Source organism: Falco punctatus (genome assembly GCF_963210335.1).
Source record: "Falco punctatus genome assembly, chromosome: 4".
NCBI classification, from domain to species: domain Eukaryota; kingdom Metazoa; phylum Chordata; class Aves; order Falconiformes; family Falconidae; genus Falco; species Falco punctatus.
The window spans coordinates 76,205,562-76,219,786 of NC_137583.1; the positions used below are offsets into that span (position 1 = coordinate 76,205,562).

A 14,225-nucleotide genomic window follows, 5' to 3' on the forward strand; every position below is an offset into this window, starting at 1 on the left:
AATGCACTTGCTGTAGTAAAATGACATCCCAGTATAAAAAAAATCTTTGTTCTGGGGTGGGTTGAGGGAAGAACTTATTCCATGAGAAGTTGTTCTTTAGCGCTGTTTTCATTGTCATATATAGAATATATAGATATAGATACATGAGATATATATGATGGCACTTCATTAAAAATCCACAGATTTACAAATTTGAAAACATTAAAGACACCACCTCCCCCTGCCACCCCATAATAGACTGACTAATCAACTTTTAACTCAAAAGTGAGTTTGTTAAAGTTAATTTTTGCTAGTTTCAGTTCGTTCTGGGAACAAATACTGTGTGAGAGGTCCTGGCTCTCTTGAAGTCAATGATTTAAGTGTACTGCTGTCCTACAGAAGTGAAAGGTGTCAGTTTTCAACCAGGGCTGAGACTGCTTCATTACAGACTAGTTATTCATTCCAATACAATCTTCCCCAGCTACAGATCTTAAATATCTCAAAACCAGAGACCCTTGTCTAGTGAATTTAAGCTTGTTTGATAGCAGACTAGCTAGTGGGGAAAAGGTTGAAAACTGTTACCGTAACCTTTTCTTCATTCTTGCATTTCTGCTTAAGATGTGGACAGAAGTGATCAGAACAGTACTGATGTAGCTTCTGAATCTGTGCTGCAGAGAGCAGTTCACCATTGAATCTGCAGAAAACTTCCGCATGCTCTGACGCAGCCGGTGCCCATGTGAAATATACTCCCTCTGAATTGTTTTGTCTGAGGCTATTTGCTGTCATTCCAATAAAAAATGGAGTCATTACAAATCCGGAGTCCATATTGACACATCTACACCAAAGTACCATCTGGAAACTATATATCTGCCACTGCGTGCTAGTGATTGCCATCCTTAATGCTAGTAGTAACTTCAAGAGAAGCTCAAGGGACTCGTTTCTCCACTGTGTGCACATATCTAAGTTAAAGCCTCCGTTTAAGAGACTCTGGTGGAAAGAGTAAACATCCATAAATACTTAATGCTGGTGTTGAAGGACTTGGAACTTGTTCTAGATTAAAAGCTTGAGGCTACTTAAAGATTAATTATTACAACTGAATAGATGCAAGTAGTTCTACATAAAATGCATTTCAGCTATAGCAAACTACCTACTTTTGGATAATCTCTTTATTCTGGTTTACCTTTATCACAGAAACTAGCACTTTTTGTGCTATAGTACCCATAAAAATCTCTTTTTCTTTTCCTGTCTCATTTCACTCTGTTAATCTTAATAATGGTCATCTATGCTTGCGAGCAAGTAGTCTAAGAGTATTTTAAAGTAATGTTAATTGGATGTCTTTTTATCTTCCTGACTTTTGAGTATGTCTTCATACGTTTCCATGGGGTTTAGCTTGAACCAATTTTAACTTTAATTCTAAATCTCTAAATTAGAAGTAATTGTGTATATACCGTCATTTTCAGGGAATGTCTTGGTGAAGCACATGAACCTTGTGACTGCCAAACCTGGAAGGACTGGCTGCAGAAAATATCTGAAATGAAACCAGAAGAACGTAAGAGTCATGCCAGGGGATGGGTGGGGATTAATTTTTTTTTGCTATTGTTTTTATCTTTTGGGTTTATAGGGATTTTTTTAGTTGCATTAGGTAAGAACTCTACATTAGTTAAAAAATGGGGTACGAGGGGAAGAAAACTGAACCCCTAAATGGGGGGCTGCTTCGCACTTCAACAGCCTATTAGGCAGCTCGGTGGTAGATTGTAAACCATTCCTCCCCATAAACCTGCTTGTGGTTCAGTCAGGGCATACAAAACTCTTTTTCCCTTCCTCTTACAGCTTTGTTTCATTAATCAATTGATTTATTCCTGAATATGGCTTCATTTGTCCTCGGCAATTTTTGTAGCCCAGTCTGCACTTCTGTTTCGGTTGTGTTCCATGCAGTTTGTGTGCTTTAAAACTAATTCAAGCCAACAGGTGAGAATGATTGTAAGGTTGAGGGTGAATTGCAAGGGAGTTGTGGGGAATGGCTTAACGATAAATAATATTTACTGAAAAAAACTAATAAAGGTTGGGTTTACACAGGACAGACATTTTCTTGGTAAGCATTTAAAAAAGATTAAAGATTAGCAGGAATTTGAATAAATATTAACTTAATTTGGTTACCACAGTTCAGAGCCTTTCCGTAATATGTTATTAACATTCTGGAAAGCATAGAAAATTTAATAAAGAGGCAAAATACACAATACTTTGTCAAACTATGACAATTTTTCTCGTGTATGTATTTGCTCATTTATAAACTATAAATGTCCTATAGATATATTTCTATACAAATTTTTTTATATATGTGTGGAAATATACAGAAATAGTATGTGTAATATATATAAATTAGAAAATTTATATATATTTGTAGATGTAAGAAATATATATAGTGAGTAATAACAATATTCTGTCAAGAAACAGGTAAACATATGTCTTTCCTAATTTGATTTTCACCAAAGATTACACAAGTACAATTTCAACTTCTCTGTTTCTGCATGCTCCATATCCTCCTGTCACCCTCAAAAAGTTGTGGGAGTGAGTGAGGCATATGAAGATGCTGCCAACTGCCTGTGGTTGCTAACGAACTCCAAACCATGCGCCAACTGCAAATCTCCAATTCAGAAGAATGAGGGCTGCAACCACATGCAATGTGCAAAGGTAAGAAAGACCCTTCATATATTTTGTTGTGAAACCCATCCTTCAGATCGTGTGTCATGTACACGTTTTAGGAGCACAGATACAGAAAATGTGTAATATTTGCTGTTTGGCTGGCAGATGAACACTGTAACAATCAAAATGTCTTAAACACCGAAGAATTACTGGCAATACAGTATGAAACTTGAGGAAACAGAAATAATTGATAATTTAATCATCATTAATAATGTAGAAGAGAAAGAACATTCTTAGCTGGCATAAGATGAAAGTTTTGAGGAATGGTAAGCTTTAATGAAGGTTTCGCCTTACTACATATTTCTTTTGCATTATTTTTCTAACATAGCAACAAACCAGAGTAGTTTAAATAGAAAACTGTAAACAGGAATTAATCAGTAGATTAATGAAAAGACAGCAAAGAGTAATTCCAAAAGAAACTCTTTGGTGACAGCATCCAAGAAATTAGTCATGAGCTAGCACTATGTCACTGAAATAGAAAAAAATGTTTTGCCATGAGTTCAGTATCATTTGAGAATTCCTTTTCTCTCAAATTAGTTAAAAGCAGCATATTTAGAATACTATTTATATCAGAAATACCTTCTATAACTACAGCTAATACCTCTTTGAGGAGCATCATTGAAAATAAGAAAGCACACACTACATAGTCTAATAAAAAGCTAAGAGATTTAGAAAGTAATTCCCTTTATTTTTCTGGAAATATGTTAGTCTCTCTCCATTGCTATGCAGATCTGATTTTCTTTATATTACAATCACATAGTGTCTCTCTTTCTATGATACAAATTGAAGGTTGGGCCTTTTTTGTGTATGCCTTTCTTTGGTTTTGTCTGTGGCAGCAGAGAACAGATTCTCCTCCACTTTGGTTTATGGCAAGTTTGCCGTTGGTTTTTTTTTAGCTTAAATTATTTTAAAAGAGCTCATCAGTTTCATAGTACTAAAAACTGTGAAAGGTATGTTGCAGCTTTTGCCACTGAGCTCATCTCAGTTGAACAGAAGTAGGGCTGCAGGCTGAAGATGACTTTGGCCATTAAACACTGCTGAACATAGATAATTTAATTCAGTACCGTTCTGAGGCACTGGCTGACACCCACCGTTCTCTTTTCCTCTTTGATGCTGTACCTTATAAACAGCTTCAGGTGTCCTTAAAACAGTCAGATTCCTTTTGTGGTGGAGCAATTTTGCAAACTGAAGCTGCCTTCCCTCAGCCTAGTGAGGAAGGAAAGGAAGGGTATCCTCAAGCTCATTGCAGAGCTCAGACACAGGTATAGTGGTCACCTCACTTGTCTCTTCCTCTGAAGTGACGGTCTGTGGTGGAGCTTCTGCCTTTGCTGCAGTAAGGTCTGCTCAAGCCTACTACATGATAAGCTGCGACTGCCTCATAGCAGCTAGCATGTACCTTGGTGTAAAGGGGGATACTCTTTATTCATAAAATCACATTTCTGTACTTAAGCAGATATCTTACAGGTTTATGAGCCCAGTTTCTAAGGAGATAAGTGTTAGGCAGACCTGCTTTCTCACTCCCCTACCTGTAGTAGTTTTTTAACCTCCTGGGTTCTTTGAACCAGACATGAAGGAGCAGAGAGGGTTCACAGATCTTGTGGTTTAACCCCAGCTGGCAGCAAAAAGCCGCTTGCTCACTCCCCCCTGTGGGATGGGGGAGAGAATCAGAAGAGTAAACATGAGAAAACTCGTGGGTTGAGATAAAGACAGTTTAATAACTAAAGCAAAAGCTGCACAAGCAAAACAAAGCAAGGAATTAATTCTCCACTTCCCATCAGCCAGCAGGAGTTCAGCCATCCCCAGGAAAGCCGGGCTCCGTCACGTGTAGTGGTGACTTGGGGAGACAGACACCATCACTCCAAACGTCCCCCCCTTCTTCTTCCCCCAGCTTCACATGCCGAGCAGACGCCATACGGTATGGGATATCCCTTTGCTCAGCTGGGGTCACCTGTCCTGGCCGTGTCCCCCCCCAGCCCACCCGCTGGTGGGGTGGGGTGAGGAGCAGAGAAGCCCCCGGCTCTGTGTGAGCGCTGCTCAGCAGGGACTAGAGCATCCCTGCTATTATCAACCCGGTTTCCAGCACAAATCCAAAACATGGCCGTATACTAGCTACTATGGAGAAAATTAACTCTATCCCAGCCAGAACCAGCACAACAGACACTAAATTACTGCAACTTTCCTGGAACTTGTTAGCTGTATGGTGCAGAGACTAAAATTTGTACTGCCACCAAGAGAGAGGCAGAAACACTTACTCAGCAGTTACCTGCTCAGCAATTACTTTCTCTGCTTGTCTCAGACGGTGGCCAGGCAGCAGACGTGAAGCCCCGGCAGTGCTGCTGCATGGCTAGGTGATCAGAAAGGCACAAAATGCAGAGCTCAGGGGGCTGGGAGATGTGTAGAAACAAATGATGTAGTCTTGAATGTTTAATGGGACTAAGGTATTTGAATTAGGATCTGGGAACACTGGGTGAATCTTGGGGTTTTGAGGACACTTTTGGAGATATGAGAGATTAGAAGGAATATATAGTGGAGTGGTCATGGAGGGGAGATAGTTTGGGAGAGGTGAGATTATTGCAGTAGGAGCATATACACATAAATTAATAGGAAGTCAAGCTTTATGAGTTCTGTTGCTTGTGAAACAAGTTGTTTCATACTGGGTTTTGAATATTTTGTAATTCTTTTTTCTAATAATGAGCATGAGTAGTTTTGAATGATAGGCAAATGATGCAGTGATACACACTTAACACTTCTGTAGACAGTCGTTTTCATAATTCATTCTCTGCACTCATCTTACAGCTTCAAAAAATTTAAGAACAAGGGGGTGCAGCACAATAACAAGACAAAACACCCTAGTCTGCATTGCTTTTTAGGAGAAAATCGGCACTACTGGTGACATGAAATCAGCAAAAGTACAATGCAATAATTAGATTTCATTTCTTCCTGTAATATATCTAATGGATTGTATAAAACAACTACAGATAAACACATCTGGTATGGACATTCCTGGAAAGGTTAAACTTACGAAAGACAGAAAAAATATGACTTAATTATCAAATTCTAATAATATTAATGGATTCATATTAATTAATGTAAATTTTTCCTTCATTTTTTCAGGATTTTTCTTTGCTTATCTGTAAAATAGGTAAAATAAACACAATTCACCAAGTCATAAAGTCTTTTGCTCATCCATCTGCAAATAGCTGCAATTATTTTGAAATAAACTAGCTGAGAAATCAGTGCTGAGTTGAGAAGTTTGATCTCTGACACAGAGAAGCCTGGATAAGTCAGATCTTGTAAGGTGTTTCCTATTTTGAAAGCTCTCTACTGAGTCAATGCAGAAGAGGCTTACCTTGAAACAACCATTCTTCAAAGTTTTTGTCCTGGTTTCTTCTCTCTTGCTTTAGTAGTTGTTATTAATACTTCGCATCAGGAATACCACATCACAGAAATACCAGTAATCACATTTTTGTAAGTGATATTAGGAAAAAAATCAGTCTTTCTCACGAACAGTTTCTATGTGGCTTAAAAAATGGGATTTTTTAAAAAAACGATAACAAATCAGGCTTCAACAGCTGTATTTCTAATTTGATTTACTTCATCCACTTAAAACTTAACATGTAGATGCAACACAGTCTTGTGATCTAAGGAACAAAAATTATGACTGACATGGTTTGATAACTGAGATGATCTGTAGTAGGTAAAATAGGAAGGAGGCTCCTTAAAAGCAGACTCAGAATGATGTTAATTCAGTTGTTCATGGAGGAATAATGATGCATAAGTGCGAACCTACAATGTTACCAACTTTTTTTCTTTTTTCCCCCTTGTTCCTTTTTTTTATCAAGTGCAAATATGACTTTTGCTGGATATGCTTAGAAGAATGGAAGAAGCACAGCTCTTCCACTGGTGGCTACTACAGATGCACTCGCTATGAGGTTATTCAGCATGTAGAGGAACAGTCCAAGGAGATGACAGTAGAGGTAATGAATGTGTTTGAAAAATAGCGCTAAGGCTGCAGTTTTCTGTTTAGGATAAGTTTCCTCAAAATTCTTCCAAACCCAAGTTCTAAATGTATCTTAAATATATCAAAGAGACAGAAAGAAAACACTGCTTTTCTTTTTTTATAGAAACATAAGATTTGGTTCTGCTTTTGGCTTTGGCAACAACCACTGGTGATTTACCCAAGTTACTTTACTTTTCTGTGCCACGGTTCCCTTTTGTGAAATGGGCATGCTGGTACTGCAGTTAAGCTGCTGTGCATTACAGGAGACATGCCTTAATTTTGGCATTTGGACAGTCTGTTTAAATAGCATGCACAGACAATCTATCAACGCTCTGGCTATGGTATTTGCAGACTTGCAAATTTCAAAAATTAAATTTGTCTCTTTACTTATATGGCACTCATCAGCATTGTGTACAGTACTTCATGTATAGTGGGAATAGAAAGATTTGGTTATGTAATTATCTCTAATGATTATTTCTAAATTAAATCATAAGATTTATCTTGGTTTCTTTTGTTTCCCTATTGTTTTCCAGGCTGAAAAGAAGCATAGAAGATTTCAAGAGCTTGATAGGTTTATGCACTATTACACAAGATTTAAGAACCATGAACTTAGCTACCAGGTATTGGTCAAGCCATTTTAATGACTTCTGTTTCTATTTTATTAATCAAAACATAATTATCTTACTGTATTTTATTTAATTTCTTTTTCTAGTTAGAACAGCGCCTTCTAAAAACAGCCAAAGAAAAGATGGAGCAGTTGAGCAGAGCTCTCAGTGGAAGTAAGTGTTTGCTGTGATCTATGAATTTGATTTAAAATCAAATCATCTCTGTTACGGTTAAACCCTTTTTTTTTTTTCTGGACAGATCTCACATCAGTCTGCTGTGTGATGTGATCCCTCCAGTACTGGAATTCATAAGCAGTGGCTGAAAGCTAAACGTACATTATATCTTAAGTATTCCAAAGACTCAAGAAGAAAATAGCATTAGTGAGGCAGAAGCTAATATTCTGTGCTTACTTCTTCAGTAAGAACACTGTGCAGTCATTGAGAATCTGCTGCTGTTTACTTGCAAAATACTCAACTGACATACATATGAATTTTATTTTTGAGGAAAACTCATACGCTAAAAGAAATGCTGACATCACCAGGAAAATATTTTCACAATGCTTGTTTCCTCTTACAGCTGAGGGAGGCTGTCCTGATACCACATTCATTGAAGATGCAGTGCAAGAGCTTCTAAAAACTCGCCGCATTCTTAAGTGTTCTTATCCATACGGATTCTTTTTGGAGCCTAAAAGCACAAAGAAGGAAATATTTGAACTTATGCAGGTAATACATGCGTATATTTTGCTTTTCTAACGTTACTCTTTTTTTTTCTTTTTTTTTTAATACTATTATCAGTGTCTTTTTGTCATTTTTGTAGTGTAAAACTGATCTACTGATTTTGTATTTGTAACCAAGTTTGGAAAATTAGCCCACTTCTATTACTCTGTGACACAGTAGCTTTTAGTTCAATTTTTAAAAACAACGCTTTGCTGCAAGGGGAAAGAGATAAGGACAGGTGGCGGGGGAAAGGAAGAACATCATTTCCTGTTCGTCTGCTTTCTGAGGGTAACATTTTAGTTACAGTCTTCATCTCCTCTAGCTCTTCTTGTCTTTACCTACTCATGTGTCTGACAAGTGGGTGGGGGCAAAACTGGGGGTGTAGCTGGGTGGCGGTGGCATCAGTGGCAGGGGCTGCCACCTCCTTTCCTTTCCTTCAGGGCCTCCGAAGATGTTCAGTATTTGTGAGTGCAGGGAAGCCGTGCTCCAGGCTGGAGGACAGCATTTAGGTTGGTAAAAGGGTAGGCTAGAGGACAAACATTTTGGGTTATTTTGGTATTTCAAATGGTATTTTCAGGAAAATAGATATAATTCTGCTCGGTATTTATGGTGTAGAGCTCTCCCTTGTTTGCATTTCACTGTAAAATTACGTTACTTATTAACTATTGCAGACAGACCTAGAAATGGTCACTGAAGACCTTGCACAGAAAGTGAACAGGCCTTACCTTCGGACTCCTCGCCATAAAATCATCCGGGCAGCTTGTCTTGTGCAGCAGAAGCGGCAGGAGTTCCTGGCCTCTGTGGCCCGTGGCGTGGCTCCCGCCGACTCGCCAGAAGCACCCAGGCGCAGGTAACCCAACCAGAATTCTGGGCAGGTCAAATGATAGCTGCCAAAGCGCGTGAAGCTGCTGCCATTGCTGGAACGTGAGGTACAGTGGAGCTGATCAGCATGGTGGTTGGAAATCACCGAGCAGTAATATTTTCTTGGACATTTGATCCTCGTGGAATTCCAGCTTTGCACTGAGGAAAAACATACTTGAGCATCACTGCTCTGTATGTTGTAACCTAAATTGCTACCCCATCTGTGCTGTATTAAGGAGTAGATGTCATGGCTTCCATTTCACTTTTTGCCTTCAAGATTGTCACTAAATATCTGGTACGCTTCAAAAATCTTTTAAGTATTTGCTAAAAATATCAGGCAGTTCTGGAATAGTCAACAATTTAATTGTATGGTTGTCTAAATTAATTTCAAGGTAAGAATTGAAGTAGAAGACTTGTTTAGAGTTACAGTTGCACTAGGGTTTAGATATTGATAGGTTTTGAAGCGCTGGAGGTTGTTCATACTTGTGCTACTTCCTAAACTTTATGATTTATCTCTTCATTTTATAGCTTTGCTGGTGGAACATGGGATTGGGAGTATTTAGGATTTGCATCCCCCGAGGTAAACTATTTCTTTTTAATTTTTTTAACTTAGTTCTGCATATTCTAGAAACAAAGGTATGATCGCAATCTGCATGAAGAGCTTCCGTATTTTGATTCAAAGCATTTCAAGTTGGTTTAAGCTTACCGTTTTGTTTCTTCCACAATAGAAGGAAATATATTAATCACTAATTGTGCAATGCCTCTAATATGGATATAGTTATTTTAAGGTGGCATTAGACAAGCTGAGTTGTATTCATTATTTTCCAAGTAGATAACCAGTTTTATAATTGTATATAAACTGGTGTCTGTGTGCTGGGGAACCTTACAGTAACAAATATATGAAATTGTATAGATTACTTTTGAATGCAACATCAGTTCAGCACAACTTGACAAAAAGTCTTAAGAAATTTCCATCCTCCTGTAGTAACAAAAACATAACAGGCATATGCCTAAATATTGTTAACTATTTGAAATGTTTCTTTTTACTTTTATTTATTGAAGCAGGATGGAAATTACATACTTAAATGAGATGAGCTTCTGCTACTTAACCAAGAATGAAAATTATAGTTTTAAAAGTTAATATTCCATTATCTTTATATATGGGAAAGAGTAAATAATTTTTGAGACTCTGCACTAAAATAATGAGAAGGTTCCTATAAAGCTTTCCTTTATCATCTTAATTTTTATTCAATATTTTGAGAACATTAGATTAAAGCATTCAGTTGGGAAGGAAACTTCATTTCAACATTTCCTTGGTGCTGTTTTCTTTCTAGCTACTCATTTTAAAGCATCCTGGAAAACTCCATGTACTCTTTCTATATATTTCCTTTGCTATTGTTGTTGGTGAGCATCACACTGGTGAGAAAATAGCTTGCTTCTCTACAAAAGATCAACTTGCTTCTCCTGTCTAGTTCCTTTAATCTTTGCTTTTGAAATAATTCCACATTTGATAATGTCAAACTCACTGTGATGTTACTGTATCATCAGTGGAACTGGTTATGAGAAAAAGCTGATAAGCAATAAGTTGATAAGCTGTTTAGCAGTAGGTGCCATTGCAGTCATGCTTAGGTGATTGCTTATGAGCTTTTATGATTTGCCTAAATGTGATGCTGTGTGATGCAAGTTGGTTTCTTTGCTACATAGCTGTCAAGGATACTTGCAACCACCTATCCTAAAGGAATTGTGTCGAATTAAGAACAGTCATCTTTGTTTTAGTGAGTTTCACTAAGGGTTTTTTTTGCATAGAGCTGTACTTTTACTGACAAGTAGTAGAATTACTGTGTATACCAGATTATTACAGAAAACAAAATCTTACTGGTTTTAGCAAGGAACACTGCTTACTGTAGACCATTATGTGAAACTATGATGTTCCTACCCAACAAAATTAAAACTTCTTTTGCTCACATGTATTTGTTGCTCCAAGTAATCAGAAATAAATTTTTATCAGGAGTAATTAAGAGTGTCTTTCTAAGGGTTAAAAAGCAACCAAAACTTAAGTGGCTGTTGGTAAAAATACTTTTTTACTGCAAACAGATGAGAGATAAGATCTGATATGATTAATAAATCTTAGTGTTCAGTGATTGCTTCCCATTATTTCTTGTCTGATTCACAGTAATACATATTTTATAAGTAATTCAGTTGTACTGTTCCATATCAAGTTTTTATTTTCATTTTTCATACCAGATTTTGGTTTGGGGCACTACCATTTAGGAAATCCCTGAGCTCCCTAGGAGCTGGAAGAATATTTTAAAGCAGAATCACTTCATGTTTGTCCTGGTTTTTATGCTGTCTCATAGGCTAACAAGCATATGCTACTAACCACTGTTGAAGACAGATCATTGGTCTAAATACAGCTTTTGTCAAGTACAGCTATTTTCCTGTTCTTACAGTTTTCTTACACAGATAAAAATCTGCCCACAATGATGATTTTGTGCCCTTTTTTTTTCTTTTTTTTGCCTTGCATCTGTCATTATGACTAAGAACCTGGTCTGAAACTGTTCAGGGAAAGACAATATACCATCATAATATCATCAAAATTAAGTAGTAAGGTTATTGTGTAAGAGAAATTACACTTCTGGATTTAAGTTTGAGATACTTTAGATGTTGAGAGATTCTAGGATGAAAAGTTAATGTAAGAAAGGTAAGCTAATGGTAGGTAGTTATCCTTCCCAGTTCATTTGGCCAAATGAAGCTTTTGGATTACAGATTTCTCAGCTTGGGGCTCAGGGAAATAAACAGCAATAATCTTTTCTGAAGAGAAGAGCTAGTACCTGCGTGTATATTTTTATTGCCTTGTGTAAATGAATAACTGAAATTAACGAAAGATCTTATCTACCCAGTCAAGTTCAGTGTCATCTGTACTAACCAAAAAATGTTATCTGGAAATTTGCCTTCAAAGCATAAAATTAGTCTCTTATTAATAGGAAAGACATGGAAATCAAAGCATTTATTTCCAAGTATTAAGATAATTAACTTTTGGGATGTTAGTTTCATGTGGTCAAAAATGAGTCTTTTCCATAAACGTTATATAAACCGTCTTTGGTAAATTCATATAACATGAGAAAGCACAGGCTGCAGGAGTTAAAATCTGTGTGGTATGGCTCATTAGCTGCTCAAGTTAAGCAAAAAATAAAGGAGATTTGTAATTCATGGAATAAAAATCCATCAAAACCTGTTCAGTCGAAGAGTATCAGCTGTGGCTTAAGAAGTTTCTGAGGCATAGCAAAGTGTCCTGGAGGCTGGGAAAAGCGTAACAAGTCCCAATGTATGTTTGCCAGCTTTCTATGGTCTTCCAGAGGTTATTTTATACTGGTAATTGCTGGTACAGGGACTCTGAGTTAGTCTGTTGGTCTAATTCAGATTCATTATTTTTATGTTCTAAAATCACTAGGTATATATTTATTAAACAGTGTGTGTGTGTGTATATAAAGTTTGGCATCAAAGCTTTTAAACAAAAATATATACTTGGAATTCTTTAAAAAGGGAGATTGCAAGTATTAAAATGTCAGTAATATGTCAAGTATTTTTATTTGCTAATTCATTATTTTATAGATTCAGGCTTACCTTGGAATTTTTTTTATTATTTATGTTAAGCATTGCATGATATAACTTGCAATTTATTTTTCTGAAAACAGGTGATTTTATAATGTACATATAAAATCACACATTTTTTTATAAAAATGTGGTGCTTGTTACATCAGAAAAATATTTCTGCATGCTGCCCTGTATTTTGTAACCTTTGGTTTATGCAGGAATATGCTGAATTTCAGTATCGGAGGAGGCACAGACAGCGCCGACGTGGAGACATGCACAGTCTGCTGAGTAATACTCCGGATCCTGATGACCCCAGTGAGAGTACATTAGGTATGTTCTGCCTGGTGCTAGGTTTTTTCTTTTCCTGCTTCAGAAATTGCTAGTAGTGACCACAGCGTGTGTTCTTCTGTGGACACACTTCAAAGAAGTTTCATATACATTGCTGTATGTTCCAGGATACATCATAAAGGGTTATTTTTGCATTTTTGTATGTGATCTTAGAAGTGTTGCTGAGTTCATTATGGCTGCTCCTCTTTTTAAAGAGAAATACATTGATCTTCCCACGAACAGCTCCTCAGCTACTTAGGGCAGGTTTGCTTTTCTGAAGAAATTCTGAAGGGCGCATGCTTCATATGACAGTCTTACCCATGTAGCAGCTCTTTTACGCCAATTGAAAGGAGACCAGTTCTGCATAAAGAGTTGGAAGAGGGTTCCCCTGCTACACGGCCTGCTGACAGGTGGTCATAACGCTGTATTCCAAAACACTGCACAGGAACTCCTGTATTGGCAAAGACAGCCAAGAAACAAGTCGCCATGGGCTATGGCTTCCACCGTGCTGCTTTTCTAAGCAGTGCTACGGCTGGTAGCACCGTACCTTAAGGTCACTGTAACTTGGCTGTCTGGGCTGTTCTGCCAGGACCTTTGCAACGGTACAAAAATAGCTCAAACCCAAATCATCCCGTGACACTGTTTCTTCAGTGCTACCAGTTGTGTGCTCGGTGGCTAAGCCACGCTGCAGAAACTCTAATTGCTGTGTCTCATGAACTTAGGTCCTATATATAGCTTGTCCTCTAAAAACAAAAAAATCCTTTCCTGAGGAGAAATAAACAAATGCGTTCTTTATTTTAGAAACTGTAAAAAGAATTTTGGTGAGCTTTGGTCCTTCCCTATTACACATATAAAATGCAAACCCATCTTGTTAGTTTGAGGACTAGAATTTGACTGAACAGTTGGATATTGTACTGATGACCAGTGCATGCTGTTTGTCTCCCCTTACTTCATTTTGAGTTTTGAAATGGAAAATTGCGTTTTCCATTTTATTTTTATTATGGAGCAATTTTTCTAGAAACAGCATTTTACTACTTTCCTTTTTTTTTGTTGGTTGTTTTAAGAAAACAACGTCAATAATTGCTGAGGTATACACTAATGACTCCACTCCTAATTGTGCAGCAATGTTATGGTAAAAATTAATGTAATGTCAGCATTACAGCTGAGTTGTTGTAAATGCATCCTGTATCGTGTCCATGTGCAGTATTTTTCAGGACTTTGCATAAATCATGTATGTGCCTTAGAAGCACTTTGCCCCTCCTGCCAAAGGGCTCATGCTCCTGATGGCATACCCCATCCCTTCGAAGAGAAGAAGGGTATCGAGAGCAGAAAGGCACAAATGAGCCAGGCAGTCACTCCTGAAACAGTGGGGCTGGTGTTTTGCCACTGCGTAAGAGTTGGTGTGGAAGGTTCTGGATTATTTCATTCTGAATGAATAA

The 14,225-nt window shown here is 37.4% G+C and overlaps 1 protein-coding gene across 5 annotated transcripts in view; it reads left to right on the forward strand.

The window, feature by feature from the left end:
* The window catches only part of ANKIB1 (ankyrin repeat and IBR domain containing 1), a 91,261-nt gene that overhangs the window by 73,186 nt on the left and 3,850 nt on the right, over positions 1-14,225 (forward strand). For 4 of the 5 annotated variants that reach the window (XM_080383606.1, XM_080383610.1, XM_080383607.1 and 1 more), the window contains exons 10-18: positions 1,440-1,528; positions 2,540-2,670; positions 6,525-6,659; positions 7,216-7,302; positions 7,395-7,461; positions 7,865-8,010; positions 8,676-8,854; positions 9,394-9,445; positions 12,678-12,789. In XM_080383606.1, the coding sequence (XP_080239732.1) occupies positions 1,440-1,528; positions 2,540-2,670; positions 6,525-6,659; positions 7,216-7,302; positions 7,395-7,461; positions 7,865-8,010; positions 8,676-8,854; positions 9,394-9,445; positions 12,678-12,789 (998 nt within the window). The remainder of the gene's footprint in view (positions 1-1,439; positions 1,529-2,539; positions 2,671-6,524; positions 6,660-7,215; positions 7,303-7,394; positions 7,462-7,864; positions 8,011-8,675; positions 8,855-9,393; positions 9,446-12,677; positions 12,790-14,225) is intronic. The other variant, XM_080383609.1, reaches the window with a different exon arrangement.